Genomic DNA, 20,247 nt, shown 5'->3' with positions numbered 1-20,247 from the left:
CTTTCATTAGTATTTTCCAGAGTAGGGCTGTTTGTCCTTGGTGAGGTCAGGCCAACGCAGACAGTCAGACATGTCCCGAGGGCCACGGCCATGTGCCAGCCCACAGGGGTTTGCACGGGGGCAGAGGACGACACTGCAGCAGCAGCTCGGGCGAGCGGCAGTGCTGTGCATTGTTCAGTGCTGTGCACCGCTGTAGTGCTACGCATTGCTGCGGTGCTGCGCATCGCCGCGGTGCCATGCATCGCCGCGGTGCCGTGCATCGCTGCAGTGCAAAGCATTACTGCAGTGCTACGCATTGCTGTGGTGCCATGCATCGCCACGGTGCCGTGTATCGCTGCAGTGCAAAGCATTACTGCAGTGCTATGCATTGCTGCAGTGCCAGGCATCGCTGGGGTGCCATGCATTGCTGCGGTGCCATGCGTCGCTGCAGTAAGCGGCAGAGTGGGCCTGGGGGCACAGCTGGGCTCACTGCCTCTTGCTCTGCTCCAGAGAGGAGCCTGCGGCGTGGGACCACTCATGCTCTTCACTCTGGGATCTTTCTGGTTTGCTTTGGGAGGGAGGTGCAGTTGTCCTGGTTTCAGCCGGGATGGAGTTAACTGTCTTCCTAGTAGCTGGTACAGTGCTGTGTTTTGAGTTCAGTACGTGAAGAATGCTGATAACACTGATGTTTTCAGTTGTTGCTCAGTAGTGTTTAGACTATGGTCGGGGATTTTTCAGCTTCTCATGCCCAGCCAGGGCACCTGACCCAAACTGGCCAACGGTGTATTCCACACCATGTGACGTCCCATCTAGTTCAGGAACTGGGAAGGGGGGGGGGGGGCAGGGATTCGCCGCTCGGGGACTGGCTGGGTGTCGGTCGGCGGGTGGTGAGCAATTGCCCTGTGCATCATTTGTACAGTCCAATCCTTTTATTACTTACTGTTGTCATTTTATTAGTGTTATCATTATCATTATTAGTTTCTTCTGTTCTGTTCTATTAAACCGTTCTTATCTCAACCCAGGAGTTTTACTTCTTTTCCTGATTTTCTCCCCCATCCCACTGGATGGGGGGGGGTGAGTGAGCGGCTGCGTGGTGCTTAGTTGCTGGCTGGGGTTAAACCACGACAGCAGTAATGAGCATGGGAAACTTCTAATGCAGTGCCACAAACCAGCTGGTGGGATCTTTTTAAGACATAGTAAACTATTAAAAGAGATGACTAGCTTAAATCCTGAAGCCTTTAGTAAATTCCTGGTGTTTTAACTAGATGAAGCATGAATAATAATCTGGGAGCTGGCCATCTCCCCAGACCCGGGGCAGTTGTCTCCGTGTTCCCCTGAGTCGCCAGGAACCTCCTTCGGCTGCCACAGGCAGCCACCGGCTGGTCAAAGGCAGCCTGCCTGCCCGCACTGCCGAGCAGCTCTCCGGTGGTGTGCCCTGTTTTAAAGCCAGAGGTGGGGATGAAGAGATGGAACCCACCACTCTGGTGCAAACACCTGCACCTTTCTGTTCCCATCCCCTGCGTGTGCATGAGCATCTCCCCGTTGCAGGGCTGTCAATTCTGCCTAGCTTTCACCTGCCAGGCTTGCAAAGCGCCGCTTAACTCACCCTTGTCTTGCATTTATAGCAGCAGTGAGCGGAGGAGGTAACTACGTGCACTCCACTCCCTCCCCGTTGGAACTCCAGGATCATTCCTGGGTTTTGACATTGTTTCCCGCTGAGGCTTGGGGCTGAATCCCCACATGTTCCTGGTGGGACAGAAGCAACGTGTGGGCCAGCCCGTGCCTGGGGCTTGTGGGGATGGGCAGCGGGCTCCTGGGGCTGCCAGAAAAGTGAGGGCTCAAAGGCTGAAAGAAAATACTGTATGTAGTAATGTCAGAACAAGAGGCATGCCCTTTATGTCCAGCAAGCGTTTTTGCAAATATAATTAAAATAAATACATATCTGGGACTGATCTGACCGCAGGTATAAGGATGCAGTGCCAGATTTTTAAAACAAAATAACTTAAGCACTTAGAAAAGGACTCGAGTAGACTTTGGGTACTTATGTTCAAAATAATTGTCCCAGGAAACCCAATTCAGCAGCCACCCAGGCTGAAAGCACTTAGGCACACTCGGGCAGGCGTTCAACAAAGCATTTAGCTACCCCGGCACTGCATCAGCAGAAACCTCGGGGCCTTCGTTCAGGGGAGTGACTCAGGGAAACTGCAGGGGCTCGGTGCTGAGGCGGCCGGGGTCCCACCGGGGTATGGCCGGGGTCCCACCTGGGTCCCGCCTGGGTACCCACACACCCACGGCAGTGCTGTTCCCTGTGCGGCTCTGTTTGCAGGCTGGCTCCTGCCCCTCTTGGCTGCTGCAACTGCTTTAAGAGTTGGGGAGAGGGTGGTTTGTTAGCACGGCAGCGTGACGGGAGCCGCAGGTGGCTCGGTCCTCACCGCCTTCCCCAGGGAACGCATTTTCAGTACAAGTGGAGATGCTGCAAACCAGCAGCCTTGGCTGCTAAACGCAGCTGAGGGGGGAGAATGCTCCTGGTAATAAATTCATAGATCTTCACACCCTAGCAGGCTGAGAAGCACCTGGTTTTAAAGAGACTTTAAAACTATTTTGGGTGCAGTCAGTCAGACCAAGACCCCCTTATGCTTGGAGGCCCTAAGCGCCAGCTTCAAAGAAGGGAGGGAAACCACAAAGATAGCCCAGAAAAGGTTGATTTCAGTGGGGGCAAATCTTCAAAGCACAACTTTCCTGTAGAGTTAAAAAGACCATGTCCCTTTTCCATGAATAAGTCACAAAGTGGGAACCTTTCCTAAGTGCACAGACAACCCAACGGGTGTTTCCTCCGTCAGGCTTGGAAACGAATCGATGCTCCTGGTTTCTTTTATGTGGTGCAGCTGTGCTTCTCTTCCGCTGAAACGCCGTCTCTCCTCTGCTCCGTCTGGTTGAATCCTTGTCTCTGTTTCAAACACATTTCTTCTCTTCTTCAGTCTTTTCTAGCATCAGTAAAAATCCCATCAGATGCGTCTGATTGATGTTGGGTATTTTTTATTGGCAACAGGCTGATGGCCGGCGAGGGCCTCGGGGCTGGTCCTCCTGCCCTGCCCAGCTGCCTGGCGGTCGCAGCCAGACCCTCTCCCTCTCCCATCCCCTGCCCTCTGCACCCACCGAAGGCTCCGTGTCTCATTACAACAAGCAGCCCCGGCAGCCTCCGGGCTGTGCCGGCGGTGCCAGCCCTGCCTGCCCTGCCCGCGCCAGCCCCCGGACCCCTCTCCTCCTTTGGGCGCAGGGAGGGAAGTCGTGGCCGGGCTGTGTTTTGCTGCAGCAGATCTGATATTTTCATGACTTGAAAGAGGTCTGGAGGAATACTCCACCCAGCGCTTTCCAGGCACGCAACGGCTGCAGGGAAATCCAGCACCTCTTTGTCAGGGCCAAGCACATGGAGGGTGTCAGAGACGCTGGAAAGAGCGCTCACCCCTTACTGCGAGTCGCTCTGGGCCGGTGGTGACATCTCCTTTCAGAAATGCCCTGCCGGGTGCCGGCCAGTGGGGCAGGGTGTCCATCGAGCTCCCGGGTTTCGGGGTCTGTCCCACCGCCTACGCTGGGGCACTGCAGCAGCTGCAGGCGGAGAGGTCTTATACCGACGGCACATTCCTCCTTTGAGAGCCTCAAATCTAATCTAAACAGTAATTCCTACAGATTTCCTACTGCGTGCCGCTGTTGCATTTTCTAGCAAACACGCTCATTAGGGACGGGTATTTGTCACCAGCCAAGGACGCAGTGTAACCTGCACGCCAGGGCTTTCAGCACTATTGCAGGGGCGGTGGGAAGCCCCTAGCAGCGTGTAGGCATGGGACACGTCCTTCTCTGCTCCTTGTCTTCACCGCAGCTTGCAAAACACCCTGTGAATAGTGAAAATACTGGCTCACCAACCCACCGCCTCCTTCAAAGCTTCAGACAAAAAATAAGCCACCTAATTGAGGAGAAATGTTCCCAGGATCCGGGGCAGGGAGCTCTGTACCTGGGTCTCCCCACTCCTCTCGCCCGCAGCCTCCGGCGAGCCGAGCTTCTGTGTCAATTACAGGAAAATCAATGAAGATACTGTTCAGGACTCCTTTTCACCATTCAGCGCGGATGATATCCTTCACTTTCTAGCACTGATTCATTTACTTTCAGCCTCTCCAGGGGCTCCTGACATATTGCTATCTCTGAAGAATCTGAAGCAAGAACTGCCTTTGTTTCCACTGCAACTTGTTGGCGTGCGCAGGCTCCGGGGACGGTGCTGCCGGGGCTGGGGCTCACAACAGGGTCAAAAGGAGAGCGGCTGCGGTACACGGCAGGGATTTTTAAACACTTCTTGCCAAAGCACCTTTCCAATGTCCTCTCAGATCTCATTTGCACAGAGATTGGGCAGGATCAGGGGGCAAAATGGATCCAAAACCCAGGACTGGCGTGCCATCGACCTCCTTCCTCCAGCTCCACGCTGTTCTCGCTGAGCTGTCCCCAACAGCCGTGACACAGGAGCCCTGCTGCTCCTCCCACTGTCCTGCCATTGCCAACACATCCCTCTCCGAGCATCAAAGCCCAGCCTAGGCAGGGTTTCCCGACAGGATTCATCTGCCTCTGCTGCCAGGGGCTTTGCCTGGGCCACCAGGACGGTGCGTAGCCTTCCCGTGCTGCTCACCCACTCGTGATAAAAACCCTCTGATCCACTCACAGCTTGTGCCCGACTGCTGGGTGACACATTTAGTGTGCTCCAGGACATCGCAGGGCCAGCTGCAGAAGGGGGAAAGCCCCACTTGTCCAGCAGCCTGTTGGCAATAAATACTCTGCTCTCGCTCATTAACTTTCATGTAGGCAGTTGGGAGTTTTGTACAAAACCCGAGGGCTGGGAGTCCTTCTTCTGCCTGAGGAGTGCTAGAAAAGTGGAAAGGTATATGACACCAGGGCTGTACTGCCTTACTCTGGGGTTTATACCCAGCCCCAGGACGCGTAGTCAGAAACTACGCAAGACGATGTTAAGTATTATAGAATTGATTTCCAAAATATCTAAAGATGAAAAGTTGTGGATGGTGTATCCTGGGACGCCCGGGTGGACATGTTGAAACTGAGAACACCATGCACTGGGTAGACGACAACAGAAGCCACGTGAAGTCACGTAAAAAACCTATCTCCTATATTAAAACACTGTTATTTCCTACATTTCCTACATTCCCATCCTTTTCTCTCTCCACCAAAGCCACAGGCATCCCACAGGACTGAGATATAGACCTCCGGGCCATACTCAGCCTGAACTCCCACTGAAGGCTGAAGAACCACGCTGTGACGTAAAACCCAAGCCTGCAAGCTCCTCATGTTCCTCCTCTTCAAAGAGAGCTTCGTGCATGGAGAGCTTGTAGGATATAGCCCAGAGCAAGGATGGTGCTACAAAGACAGTATTTATTATTTATAAGGCACTTCTGTGAACTCAGGGCTCAGAGGCAGAGCTGTCTATGGGGGCGAGTTTTATAAGGAAAAAAAACATACCTTGAAGAAACACTGAAAGTACTGCAGTATGCAGAAGTCATGGTTGTAAGAGACATTCCTCAGGTTACAGAAGTCAGGCTCTCTTGGAGTTCACGTGAAATTTGCCGTGTGATTTACGGGGCAGTTTAATTACCGGTAGGGTTCTTTGAGGTGGTAGCGTGCTCTAAACACCAGGCTTTTAAAGAACAAGGGGTCTTCTGAGCCAGCAACGGGTTTTGCATTGCCCAGGTGCAGGCTGCGGCGTAGGCTCCCGCAGCGCTGCAGGTGCCATACGGTGATCTATAGTGTCACAGGGAAACGCCGTGGCCCCGCGGCCCGGTGCTGGGGAGCAGGGGGACGATGTGCACCCACCCGGACACTGGTCCCCCAGCGAAGGCAGAGGGTCCCGAGCAGCCAGGGCTCCCGGTGGCTTGCAGCCGTGCTCAGCCCCCACATGCACCCAAGGGGCTCGGGGGGTCACTGCGGCCCTGGGGCTGTCGGGGGGAGGCTGTGGCTGCCAGGCTGGGCGACCCCCGGTCTTTTGGGAGGTGACCGCAGGGCTCGCCAAGGCGGTGGGCAGGGTGCTCTGGGCACCCCAGGGTTGTCGGGGGCACTCCGGGGATGTCGGGGTGGGCACGCTTGGATGCACTGCTGGGGAGGACACGCCGGGGCGGTGGCGGAGGGCACCTGGGGCTGCCGGGGGGGGCACACTGGGGCTGTCGGGGGGGTACTGGGGCTGCTGGGGTGGCACAGGGGCTGCCCGGGGTGCACGGGGGCTGACGGGGGGCACCGGGGCTGCCGGTGCGTGCGCCGTGGCTGCCGGGGAGTGGGGGGGGACACACGCGGGGGGGGGGGGGGGGGGGGCACGGCGGCGCTGCCGGGGTTGCCGGGGCCGGGACGGCGGGGCGGCCGCTCCCGGCTGCCATTTCATCGCGCCGCCGCTCCGTCCCTCCATTTTCTCTCCGGCTGCCGGCGCTGCCGGCCCCGTCCCCGCCGCCCCCGCGCCCGCCGTCCCCCGTCCCCCCCCCTCCATGTAGCCCCGCGGCAGCCCCCCCCCCCCCGCCGCCGCCCCGCACACGCCCAGCCGCGGGGCCGCCTCCCGGCATGAGGAGCTGCAAGATGGTGCGGGTGGCCAGCGTGCTGGGGCTGGTGATGCTGAGCATCGCGCTGCTCATCCTCTCCCTCATCAGCTACGTCTCGCTCAAGAAGGACAACATCTTCGGCGCGCCCCGCGCCGCCGGCCCGGGGGGGCCACGCATGTACATGTTCCACGCGGGATTCAGGTGAGGGCGCGGCGCGGACCGGAATGGCCGGCCCGGGGGGAGGGGGGATTGGGGGGGGGGGCACGGCGCGGGTCGGGGTTGGGGGGGTGGCCGCCTTTCCCATCCCTTCCCATCCCTCCCGACCCCCCCGCTGCCTCCCGCGCTGTTCCCGGGGAGACCCCCGGCTCGGCCCCGCCGCCACGGCCCGAGCGCTCGGCGCGGCCCCTCGCCGGCAGCGGGGATGCGGCTCCCCCCCGCAACCCGCAGCCTGCCCCCCCACCCCCCGGAGGTGCCGCGGGGCCGTGCGGGGAGCGGGAGGGGGCCCCCGGGGACGGCGGTAGCGGGGCGGGCGTGGGAACCGCAATGCCCCGGGGGTGCCGAAAGGTGGGGAGCAGCCCGACTCCGCCGGGCCCGGCACGGCCCGGTGCGGGAGGCCGGCGCGGTGCGGGAGGCCGGCGCGGTGCGGGATCCCGGCCCGGTGCGGGATCCCGGCGCGGTGCGGGATCCCGGCGCGGTGCGGGAGGCCGGCGCGGTGCGGGATCCCGGCCCGGTGCGGGATCCCGGCGCGGTGCGGGAGGCCGGCGCGGTGCGGGATCCCGGCGCGGTGCGGGAGGCCGGCGCGGTGCGGGAGGCCGGCCCGGTGCGGGATCCCGGCCCGGTGCGGGATCCCGGCGCGGTGCGGGAGGCCGGCGCGGTGCGGGATCCCGGCCCGGTGCGGGATCCCGGCGCGGTGCGGGAGGCCGGCGCGGTGCGGGATCCCGGCCCGGTGCGGGATCCCGGCGCGGTGCGGGATCCCGGCGCGGCGGGGAGCGGCGCGGCGCGGCCGGCGCTGTCCGCGGTGCTGATGCCGGCCGAGGCGGGCGGCGGGTCGGGCAGGGCCGGTAACGGTCTGCGGGTCTGTGTGTGCCTGCGTGGGGTCCCTGCGGGTCTGTGTGTGCCTGCGTGGGGTCCCTGCGCTCGTTTCCAGGTCCCAGTTCGCGCTGAAGTTCCTGGACCCTTCCTTCGTCCCCATCACGAACTCCCTGACCCAGGAGCTGCAGGAGAAGCCCTCCAAGTGGGCCTTCAACCGGACCGCGTTCGCTCATCAGAGGTGAGCCTGCGGCCCCGCGGACCCTTCCCACCGGCCCTGAGGTTGTTCCCTTCCCCCCAGGATTTAAGGAAACACAATCAGGGACGGCTAAATACTCCGAGCGCTGAGTAATTTGCCGGCGGTGAGGGACAAAGGCTGTATCGGAGCATTTCCCTGGATGGTCACAGCTATCTTGGAAGAATTGATTATTTCAGAGCAGGACACGAGGCTGCAACACACATTATTTCACCAAACAGAACGTGACCCAGTTTCCCGGGGTGCAAGTGAAATTGTCATTGCTTCGAGATAAATGGCTGGGGGTTTAAAACTTGAAACAAATCGGGCTGTAACAGCCATGAAATGCCGTGTTCATGGAGGCCAAAACATGCCCAGCGAAACTTCCCAGCTAACGGCAGCTCTGAGCAAGTGCAGTGCTGCTCTGCCTTCCAGCACTGCTCCGGCCAAGGGGGCGGGCAGAGCGAGGGGTTCCGATGGGGGCCTTCCAGCCCGGATCCACCAGAGACACCCTCAGAGACACCCACCTTGCGCACCGCCTCCTGCCCACAGGTTGCACTGACTTTCCTGCTGTATGGCAATGGAAAGGGTTTCTCGGTTCCTTCAGCTTCCCCAGAGCTGCTCTGTACTTAATGGGAAGTTAAATGTGCTTTCAATTTCCTCACCGTGATGTGAACTTGGTGGTGTCTCGCCAGCCTCTTTTATTTATTGGCTTTACTGATATATATATATATACACACACCACTAAATATATACTTTATACACTTTATATGTATATTTACTTATATATATATAAAAAAAAAAATCCATAAAAGAAAATAAAAACATTTAGCCATTTAAGATAGCTACTACCATCTTGGACTGTAATTTTGTCCTGACAAATGCCTGCTGTTTTAGAGACCACCTTGTGACTCAGCTCACATATCGCACCTGAGGAGCAGGAACCCAGGCCCCTTGGCCCTGCGGCCGGCAGAGTCAGGATGGGGCTGCTGCACCCCTCGGGGCTAGCGGGCAGGGCTTGGGCTTCTCTCCTCCCTCGTGGTCACTCAGCACAGCAGGACAAGTAATCCCCTTCTAGTGCCGACAAGCGCTGCCCACTGCCCCTAAGGAGCTGTGGATCACAGAGAGGAGACAGCACGTTGCCTACCCCATCCTTTCCCTGGGACCTCCCAGGCTGGCGTGACAGTGGCCACCCCTCGGTTTTGCCTCATTCCTGGCACCACCAGCTCATCCTTCATAAGTCTATCTCTGTGCCACCCCTCTGATGATTTTAGCTGATGCCACAGGATCTGCCTTTGCACTTGACCGTTAGCCATAACCCATAATTAGGGCACCCAGTGGGACTCCATTAATGCTTAGACATTCAAGGATGCAAGCTGGAAGAAAGATTGTTTTCCATAAACATAAGCAAATAAAGTGGTATTGGTTTTCTAATTTTATGCCCTGCTAGGGAAATTCCTGAGCAGGGTTGGGTTGTTTGTTTTTTAAGTATCCCTAATAACCCTTGTAAAAATGCCAGTGTGCTTGCCCAAATAAGACATTAAGGAATTATATTTACATAAATGGAGACAGCGATTGTCACTTGTTTTTGTGATTCAATGCTTCTTAATGAGAACACAAAAAAGTACATGTATTTAAAAATTAGCTCCTGTTAATTCAATTGAATATCCTGGACCGCTTGGTTTTGCTTCACGTACCTCGTGGCAAACATGGTACCCATCGTTACCAAAGATCTGCAGCCCAGTTCCAAGAGCGAAATGCATGCGGAGAGCGCCAGCAGAAAACCCACCCACCAGGCCTGTATCGCAGCACAAGCAGAACCGTGTTGTGCAGCACCCCGCAGCGAGGTGGCGGGGGGGTGGGGGTGCTGTTAGTGGCATGCCTCAGACTTAACACAGTGAATCCAGTGTTTTAGTCCTGACACCATTCCAAGAGACACGGAGACGTCCTTAGCTGGCGTCAGTCAGGACCGCCCAGTAAAGCCAAGAGGAGCTCTAGGTGAGGAGCCAGCTCCATAATTCCTATCTGCTTATGTTAATTGAAAAGTCATTGCACCACATTGCTCAGAAAACTACTATAATAAAAAAAGAAAAATTTAAGTCTAGCTGGAAAGAAAATCTCTTCACTGCAGAAAGAGGGGAAATACAATTCCATGTTTTCTTTTCTTTTTCTGTTTTATTTCAGGCAAGAAATCCTTCAGCATGTCGACGTAATAAAAAATTTTTCTTTGACCAAGAATAGCGTTCGGATTGGACAGCTGATGCATTATGATTATTCCAGCCATAAGTATGTTTTCTCTATCAGCAATAACTTCAGATCACTGCTTCCCGACGTGTCACCGATCCTGAACAAGCATTACAACATTTGCGCCGTGGTTGGAAATAGTGGGATCCTGACTGGGAGTCAGTGTGGGCAAGAAATAGATAAATCTGATTTTGTTTTTCGTTGCAATTTTGCTCCAACTGAGGCTTTCCAAAAAGATGTCGGAAGGAAAACCAATCTTACAACCTTCAACCCCAGCATCCTGGAAAAGTATTACAACAATCTTTTGACCATTCAGGATCGCAACAACTTCTTTTTAAGTTTGAAAAAGCTTGATGGGGCCATTCTTTGGATCCCCGCTTTTTTCTTCCACACGTCAGCAACGGTCACGAGAACACTGGTTGACTTCTTTGTTGAGCATAGAGGGCAACTAAAGGTCCAGTTGGCTTGGCCAGGAAATATAATGCAGCATGTTAACAGGTGTGTATTTTTGCCTTGCATTTAACGTGTCAAAATACATGTCTCTCTCTGTACAAATACAACTCTCTGTATTTTCCTATTCGTGCCTGATCTGGTAGGCACTGTCTAGCAAGCCAGGACCCGATACCACTTGTTGTAAGAGCAAATGCAGTTTTGTTATTGCATTAGGGAGTACTGCAGTTATTTCTGTACAGATGTATACCCGGCACAGCAGAGGTGGGTTGGTTGTTTGTACCGGGGCACGGTCCATCAGTGGGCTCTGCTCCCGCCGCTGCTCCCACAGAGCCAGGAGGAGCACGGGGAGCCGAGTGAGATCCTGCATAAGCAAAGCACCGCTTATGGAAGGGCTTGCTCTTCTCAGCTAGCAAAGAGGGATGCTGACAGACAGCTGCAGGGTGGTCCAAGGAAAACTGTAGTAAATCAGAGGATAGTGTTGCTACCTCTTTAACAAATGCACGTGTGAGCAGGAGCCAGGGAATTGTACTTTTCTGGATAAGGCACTACCTCTCCTGGTTAAAAACCAAAAACATTCAGAAGGAGACCACAAGAGACTATCGGTCAGGGTGCTGCTGAGGTTGTTCTGCACTCCCGGTCATTACAGACTGACTTGAAGAGCGGTCTTTGCTTTCTCCAGGCTATCAACTGGCAGCACGGACAGTCTCCAGGTGGTAACTTTTTTTTCTTACAGCAAGCCTGTGACATTACTTGCACCCCAGACTAACACGCCTTTATTTTTTTCACAGATACTGGAAGAACAAACACTTGTCACCCAAGAGGCTGAGCACAGGTATTCTCATGTATACCCTTGCTTCTGCCATATGTGAAGAGATCCACTTGTATGGATTCTGGCCCTTTGGGTTCGACCCCAACACGAGGGAGGACCTCCCGTACCACTACTATGATAAGAAGGGAACAAAGTTCACGACCAAGTGGCAGGAGTCCCACCAGCTGCCTGCAGAGTTCCAGCTGCTCTACAGGATGCACGGTGAAGGACTGGCCAAACTCACCTTGTCGCATTGTGCCTAAGAACCTAAATCTTGAAGTGCCAAATGATTGTCTAAAAAGTGCCCAAAACCGAATTAAACATTCTTCAGATATAATTCTAAAAAAAAAAAAAAAAAACCACCCTAAAATATTTTCCATAATATGAAGATGCTTTTTAGTCACCCTCATCAAACGGTTTAAGCATATTTAGCAGTGCAGAAGCATTTATCAAATTCTGTGGATGCTGTTCATGCAGCAGCAAATTTGAAATATTTTGCATTTATAGATATGCTGCTAAGTATGTTTTAAGATATTTTCGTATTTTAGCATTCCACTAAATGCCCTAAATCTCTTAATTTTATTGTTCCTTCCCGATTAGAACTAGAAATGCTAATTTTAAAAGGTTTTGCTTCTTTTGTATATGTTGCTATCAATAGCTCAGCGTACATATATTGCCGTGGCCGATCGAGAAAGCCACTCTGAATTCCAGTTCATCATCACTTGCAAGTTCTTCAGCGTGGATCCTGATTTCCACCACTTGCATATTTTCATATTTACTGAATTTTACATTTTTTAAAGAATAATGTGAAGAAGGTCACAATATGGCTCGTACATTAGCTAGGCGTTTATATCGCTCTCAGAATACTTCAGCATTTTAATTCAATTCGGGCCAAATCCTGGTCCAAATTAGACAGGCTGAAACATGGTCATTCCCATCCGTGTGATACTATTTGATTTTAAAGTGAAACCTCCACAATAAAGAGCATTAGGCTTCTCTGGAGATGTCTTGGGTGAGAAGAGCCCCAAACCCTGGCGCAGGCACCCTTCCCCCTGCGCCCACTCTCCGCACCCTCCGACGACGGGGGGGTCCTTTGGGAGGACGATCCCCCCGAGTGGGGAGCACGGGGGCTCCCACCCGTCCCTTCGCACCCACCGAGACTGCCGGCGCTCCCCGTTTTCCCCTCTCCCTGTGTGCACGGTCCCGCCGCGGTCTGCACCCCACGGCGCTGTGGGGCACGGAGCCGGCCGGCCGCCCCGGTGAGCTCTGCCGGCTGGGAGCCCGTGTTTCCCCTCGCAGAGCTGCAAGAGCAGGCTCTCTCTGTATTTCAGTACGTCCTACCCAAAACGCTGTCCATCCCGTGGCGGCGATGGGGCGTATTGCCCAGCGATGCCGGGTCTGCGGGGAGCGGTCATAGCCCTCTTCATTAGCCCAATTGATGGCGACGGGGCAGACGGGCAAGTGGGGCTGGCTGGGCAGGGACCGACTGGCCGGGCGGTAACAGCAGCCTGGGCTCCAGGATTTTTAGAAATGGTTTTTAAAGGGAAGTGAGCACGGCAGGAGCGCAGGGAAGAGCAAATACAGTTACCAGATTTCCCCATTTACATCTCTAAATCCATGGTCAGACAGGTGAATTAGTGGCCCCATTTTCCGCTCACCAACAGCCACCCAAGGCAGCCAGAGGAAGACATAGCTTCCTCAGTACCGCTGAAAATCAGGCTGTTTGTGGAGAGGACAAACCTTAGGGTCACTTAGGGTTTGAAAATGTTGGCCATTATGTCTCAGGATAAAGGAGCCTGTAAAATAAGTGGGTTCTTAGTACAACAAGTATACTTACAAGTATTTTAACATTTTTCTACTGTTCTGTATGACACTGAAAACTGACTATACACTGAAAGAAGATGCAAAATCCAATTTAAAACCATACTTTAAAATGGCATATTTTAATTTTTCTCAGCCTCTTTACCTACAAGCAGACGTAGGAGGTGAGGAAGGAGATGTCGAGTACAGCACCAAACCTGAGCGGCCCGGAGCATCTCCCGGTGCCCGCCGCTGCCCAGCTGTGGCACCGCAGCTCCCCTGGCCCCCAAAGCTGTGTCGCCCCTCTCCCCCACGCCCCGGGTGGAGAAGGAGCTGGCGGCTTTCTTCACCATTTTCATTATCCCACATTTTCTGGCTTTTGCTTTTTCAAAGGCTGTTCAGGGCTGGGGCGCGCTGCGGGGGGGCTTGGGTCTCCCCCGTGCCACAGCATGCACAGACCCGCTCCCGCAGGGAACCGCGGCGCTTCCCTCCCCAGCTGCCAAACCTGGCTCAGCGTTCCCGGCGGCTCCGGCTCCCTGTGCTGTCGTGTCGGTCCTGCGCTCATCACCGTTCCTACAGCAGAGTACGACCTCTAGCAACTGTTATTATGAAGACATAGTTGTGCAGTGGTGGTGGTGTCTTATGCCGTATGGTGCCATACGAGTTGTTCTTGATATTATCACGTATTATTTGTGTCGTAGTCGCGCGCGAGGGTCCCGGCCGGGGAGCGGGGTTTGGCTGTGCTGGGTGCAGACCCCTGCAGAAGGGGGAAGGACCGAGTGCCCCCGACCCCCGCGGGCCCTGTCGGTGAGGGTTGCTGGATCGCATCCTCTGGACGCCTGGACCGCGTGTCCGAGCAGGTAGCGGGGACCTGTGGGGCCGGGAGCGGCCGGGCAGCACCAGTCCCGACAGAGTCCTGCGGGAACCCTTCTCTAAGTACTGGAGCACACGGATTGGTTTTGCCCAAAAACAGAAAAAGAGAAGTTGCGCAGGAAAGGAAGAGTTCTGAACCAGTTGTTAATGAAGTACAGTAACGAATCATTTCCGATATTTCCTACTGAGCTGTACAGCAGACTCACGTTCGCTAAGGCAGGCGGGTCGCTTTGCAGGTCACCGAGGTGCATGGTAAAGGTGTGCTCAGCGGCCAGGAGCCAGCTGGGCAAAGAGCCCACTGGGGGACAAGGGCCACCCCGAACCCTGAGTGACGCCTGTTGGCTTGTGGTTGGTGCCAGATATTTTAATTAAGAGGCATTTTATCAATTTCATGTAGGGAGCGATCATTTTTAATTAGCAAATTAAAGAAATGTGAACTATTATTATTCTGTTGGCATGAAAGCGGAGGCCAATGTGCCCTATACAGTTTTCAGCTGCTGGCTCCCAACGGGAAATTGCACTGGCAGATCCTGCTTGGCTGCTGCACGGCGTTTACATGACATAAATACTTTAAATTAGAGGTAGTCGCAAGTAAACATTCATTAGCCTGAACATAACGTATTTCCATCAGTGCATCTCCAGGAGGCCCTTTTTGCAATGGGGATGCTCAGCCTGGGGCGAGATGGTTCATGCACATCTCCCCCGGCGGCTCCGTGCACCTCCTCCCCTGGCGGCAGCGGGACCGCTGGCAGGGCACGGATGCTGGCGAGAGCGTGGGACGTTAGCACGTCCAGTGCAGAAACAGATGCACGTGCCATGTAACTGCATAGTGAAACCGGGATGGGAAGGTCTCCAGAGTCAAACTGGCTGCAGGTGCACTGTGAGATGCTGGGAAGCCGTATGGGATGGGCTACTTGCTCAGACCCAACCCTGTCCCCAGTGTTCCCAGAGAGGGCTGGTGGCAGAATTGGGTTTCCCTGTGCTGAAGGCGCTGCAAGGGCTTGCGTGGCTGCTGCACCTGAGCGGCAAAGCATATGTGGAGCTGGTTCAGACAGAGCTGCAGTGTCCTCCCTCTCCCCGAGAGCCCGTGCGGGAGGAGAAGGTGTCGGTTCTGGCATGCCCAAGGGCCTCGGTTGGTTGTTCCTGAGCAGTGCACATCATCTCTCCTGCTTTAGAGCACCCAGGAGAGAAGACAGAATGTAAAAATTAGATGTTGAAACCAAAAACCTAAATTGCACCGAGGTAGTTTTTTCATTTTTCATAATTTATATTTTTAAATTTGATTTCCCTTCCTAATCACGGTGAACTTGGGAAAACCGCCCACAGCTGGAATTTCTGTTCTCCCCACAACTCGCACCCCCAGCCTGTTTCCCCCAGCTGTGCTCGGGAGGTCTGCGACGCCCCGCTCACCCCCAGCCCGCAGAGCACCAGGGATGCAGCGCCGCACGTGCCCCCAGGTTGTGGAGAGGATGGTGATGGAAAGGTGTTTTAATGCACAGTACCTTAATTTGATCTTGCTTTATTTAAGCAAACAGAGTCTCAGGTTCATCCCGCTTGCAGTGAGGTCCCGTTATGACTGAAGGCAGCAGATCCCACTGGGGGGGTCTCTGGAGGGACCCCCGGCACTCTGCAGCCCCCTCTCGCCCCCACAGAGGGACGGGACCCCCCGTCGGTCCTGGGGGACATCCCTGGCAGCACAGCTGGAACTTTCCAGAGGCACAAAGAGGCACCAACTGCAGAGAAGGAAGCATGAAAACAACTGCAAATATTCGGAAATGGGAATACAGAAAAATTATTGACAGAGCGCCATATTATATCATTGATTTTTAAGCAAAACTCCCCATCGATTTTTCAGAACCACATTGAACATTTCAGAATCATTGATTTTAATGGGGAGTTCTGCCCCAAAATCAATGGCGCAATACAGCCCAAAGTAAATTGCTTCTTAGTATCAATATTTTTTGTCCAAGCTCTTGCAATATGGAAAACCGTCTCAAAATGTGCATCTTTTGTTTTCGCCTGTTTTCTTAGATGCTCTTTGAATTCTGCTTTTATAGCGAGACCAGAGGGGAAGGGCAGCTTGTGCCCACTGGTGAGACCAGCAGCGGCCCAGGGTGGGCTCTGCTTCCCCAGGCAGGGAAAGACCCTGGTGATACCTTGCAGTCAGACTGGGCTCTTTCCCAAACCCCGATTTTCAGGGGCACTGCACATCCCAGAGCGGCAAAGTGGGGTGACCCCCCCCCAGCGTTTGCACTGACAGGTCTGGGCTTGGCGTCCTTTTCTCACTGCGCTGGGCTTATGGCTCACGTAATTCTGGTTTTGTAGAAAATGAGGTCTCCCTTTGAGCTGGTGGAAGTCAGTGCTGGGTGGTGGGGAGGAGCCCTCGGCGCTGGCTGGCGTCCCTCAGCTCCGAGGTGCCCTCGGAGAAGGTCCAGGCTTGGCCGCTCGTGGTGGGCTGCTGGACTGCGGGAGGAAGGCGATAACTGGGGGGGTCTGACGGAGAGGTGAGGACTGGAGGGTGCTGAGAAGACAGCAGCTGAGGAGGAGAGGCTCTCTGGATCTGCCTCTTTCCGGCAGAAAACGCTTTTCCATTAAATAAGCAAGCGGCTCCCGACGGCGAATGCGGCTCCCTGGGGCAGGGAGATGCTGGCTGCCGCCCTCCTGCTCAGGACAGTAAATGGCACCTGCATTCCGTGTCACCTTCGCTAGATTCTTCCTTCCCTTCTGTTCGGCCCAAAATCTTCCTGCCTCTGTCTACCTAAATGAATTCCTGATGGTTCAGGGAAAATACTCACTATCGTTACTGAATGTCTAGACAAGCAAATATAGCTAACTGCAAGTATGCGTAATGCAATGTGATCAATATTTGTAAGTACAAAACATTTTCATTTACAAAATCAAGAGAAGTCCTTCTGACTAGCTCCAAGGGAAGGGTCTGGCGGGACGCAGACCCCACTCGGCCCTGGGCTGCCAGGACAGCGACCCAGGCGCTGCGGGCAGCCGGAGGCGAGCGGTGGCCGCATCCTGCTCCAGCCCCTCTGACGATGGGGTGGGTGCTGAGGACCCGCACCCACAGCAGGGACTGTCATTGGGAGCTCGGGGCAGGCGCTGTGTGGGGCTGGGTGCTGCGGTCGGGGGGGGATCGGGCCGCCGGGCAGGGGATGTGAAAAGGGGGTGTACATAGGAGTGGAAATACGTGTGTTACCTTCTCTTCTTTTATACATCTTGGGTTTGTATTTTCATTGCTTGCATCTTTTCAGTGAATGGTAGCAAGATACATTAAAACAAAGTCATTTTGGCTACCGGTTTTAATTGTGGAGTATACCAAAAAGCAAGCGTTTGTGAAATAAAACTAACTGTGAATGGAGGTTGCAAAAAACAGATCGTTTAGAAAAAAGCAGGTTTTCTGTAAATGAATGTGTCTTTATTCTAATGGCTATACAGTTCAATGCCTGATGGAGTTGTTTTCAATAAAAAAAGATAAATATTTTAAAAAAAAGAAAAAAAATGCCATAATTGTAATAAAGGATTCATTATTTAACGCCCATACTAAAAGCGTTATTTATTTTTAAATGGCTAATGTTCATAAAGGGCCAGGGCACAGTCTCAGGTGAACGGCAAAGCCGCACATGGTGTGAAATACGTTGCAAGCAAAGCTGGGGTTCAGCCTGGCTGCCTCTGTGGTGTCAGCGGGGCCGGGATCGGGCCCGCAGGCTGATGTGTTTCGTGCCAGATGTGGTGCCAGCGTGGCTTGCACAGCGCATCGTGCCTGTGAACACGTGGGCACGCTGGTGAGCAAGGCCCTGGCGCTTCTCGTGACGGAGTACCGCATCCTCGTCGTGAGCATCGTTTGTGGAGAACAACGCGATGATTCATTTGGGATCTCTCAGCAATGTGATTCTTTGGTGTGAATGTGCCTGCAACATTGACTCATGTGCCAAAACACAATATTGAATGCATTGTTTTTAAATAAAATGTTTTATTGTGCATTGAAAGCCTGTAAAACTCAGCTGTGTCTGCTTCTTCCTTCTTACTATTTCCTGAACTGCTTACTGTCAGTAATAACGACGGGGCTGCACCGGGAGGGCTTCTGCACTGTAGGCACACTCTGCCGAGCACCAGATCTTCATTTTAATCAAAAAGCTTCCCGTATTTTAAAGGATACGCTGTGGGGTTGGAAACATGCTCAAATTGCATGAAAGCATGCCACGCATACTCCACCCTAGCAAAACGCGAGCACGGCTTCACGCAGCCCGAGTTTTATTTTAGGTGCCGGACTAAGAGGAGCGGGTGGTGAGGGGCAGGTTTTGGGCCAGGCCCCCGCCGTTGGTTCCTCCCAGGACACCGGTGACAGATGCCCCGCGGTCGACACGGCATCTGCTTTGCTCAGCCCCGTGCCTGGCGTACGGATCTCCACGGAGGGCCCCGGTGCCGCCCAAGGCGCAGCCCACCGCCCGCCCGGCCGGGCTCGCTGTCTCGCTCCCCGTGCCCCCGGCCTCAGCACCGCGTCTCCGCAGCCACGACGGGGCAGGCGGAGCGGCTGCCATTATCCCCCGCCGTGCCCGGCCAACAGGCAGGGTTCCCCCCCGCCTCCTTCGGCACCATGCTGATGAGCGAAAATTACCCTTCCTGCGAACGAGCCCAAACAGCTAATGGTCTCTCCCACTGTAACTGATTTTTTTTTCCTCCTGAGTGTGTAAACACAGAGACTACTCGCAGATTCAAGCACACTTACCAGCTCGACAATGATCCAGCTGAAATAACTATCCTCAATCCTGCACATGTCCAAAGGGAGCAACGTCCCGTTTTCAGAAAAGTTCCCACATTCCGGGGCTCTGTGGGTGGGATTTCCCATAGGGAACGGAGATCCCCATCGCAGAGAGACTTCCCGCACCCCAGATTAGAAGGAAACCTGGCTCACGCCGTGCAATTAAATCTCGCTGGCTCTGAGGGGTCCCCGGGCAGCTGCCTGCAGCCGAACCCCTCCCCTGGGGTCTGCTGGTGCAGTGGGGTGGTACAGGCACCCGGGTCCCCTTCGTGCGCCCCGCTCCCGACACCCGCTTTGGGGTGAGCTGCCCAGGGAGCCCAGCCCCGTGCGCCTCCAGCCGGGTACTAGTATTAATAGAGAGTAAAGTTTGATTTATGTATTTTTCACTTCAAGCTGGTATATGGAGTCCTAGCTACCCTGTTTCCATGGCTCTTGTGCAAGCCCGAGGCGTATTTTATGCCAGTGAAAACAGATGTTAAATAACACCAAAAACACCCCATCAAAAATCTGCATGCAGGAATAATTGGCCCACAGAAACACTTGCATGGGTTAGCACTGGGTGAGCGACAGCGATCAGCACCAACAAACAGCAGTGGTGTGATTGTCTGCAAAGGACCGTGGCCCATGGTAACGTGCAGTGAGTTCCCACGCTGCAAACACACTGGCTTCATTCGCAAAGAGTGAAAAACACCGTCCCAGCCAAGCAAGCAGGCAAAAACCTGCCAGGAAGGAGCCAGTCCAGGGAACAGCAGTGCTGCCTCTGGGCATCTCCCGCTCCCTGCCTGCTCCTGACCCCCTCGCCCGGCCAACCCGCGCCAGGCTTGCGGCCGGCCGCCCTCTCTTCTGCAGACCCAGGCGGTGATCCCCGTTCCTGGCTGTGATGTTAATTATCCCCAACCACGCACCTTCATGTTCATCCATATCACATCACAGGATCGTTCCTAACTCTCATCCCGAGCTCCAGCGTGCTCGCAGCTCCTCCCAGCTGAGTGCTGCCCACTAGTTTAATAAGCACGCTCTCTACCCCACCATGCCAGCTGCTAATGAAAATATCAGAGAGTAGCTGGCAGGGACAGGCCCCCGCAGAACCCTTCCCAACACCTCCTCCCATCGTGACGGTGCAGCACAGATAACAGCCTCCGCTCCCCACTGACAGCTTTCCCTCCCCGCAGAGCAGCAGAACAACTCTCCTTGGTCACCTTCTCGCCATTACAACTCACAGAAAGTTTTACTGGTGCTTTTTAACTCCCTTGCTAGCTGGCTTTCACTTGTGCCTCAGGCTTTGTTATAGGGTTTCCACTTTTATACTCGTCCTTAGCCATCGACTACACACCGCTTGCTTGTGCTGAGGTCTTTTGGAGAGTTTTGTGACTAAGTGGCTCTCCCAACACTCGTCCTGTCGTCTCCCTGCACCCGGTCAGGGTGGGCTTGTGCCCTCGACCCCCTGTCCGGAGGTAGCTGCCAGACAAGCTGAGCAACTTCT

At 54.6% G+C, this 20,247-nt stretch overlaps 1 protein-coding gene across 1 annotated transcript; it reads left to right on the top strand.

Annotated features, from left to right (window-relative positions):
• The first annotated feature begins 6,576 nt into the window (after window positions 1–6,576).
• On the top strand, window positions 6,577–11,624 carry ST8SIA3 (ST8 alpha-N-acetyl-neuraminide alpha-2,8-sialyltransferase 3). The gene is made up of 4 exons (XM_075020472.1): window positions 6,577–6,755; window positions 7,702–7,824; window positions 10,003–10,560; window positions 11,304–11,624. Exons 1-4 carry the CDS (start codon window positions 6,577–6,579, stop codon window positions 11,584–11,586), a joined length of 1,143 nt encoding a protein of 380 aa, XP_074876573.1. The 3' UTR covers window positions 11,587–11,624.
• Window positions 11,625–20,247: the final 8,623 nt, after the last annotated feature.

Source organism: Buteo buteo, chromosome Z (genome assembly GCF_964188355.1).
Source record: "Buteo buteo chromosome Z, bButBut1.hap1.1, whole genome shotgun sequence".
Lineage (NCBI taxonomy): Eukaryota > Metazoa > Chordata > Aves > Accipitriformes > Accipitridae > Buteo > Buteo buteo.
Note: the sequence above shows the minus strand (reverse complement) of the source record. Positions and strands in the feature narration are given on the sequence as shown.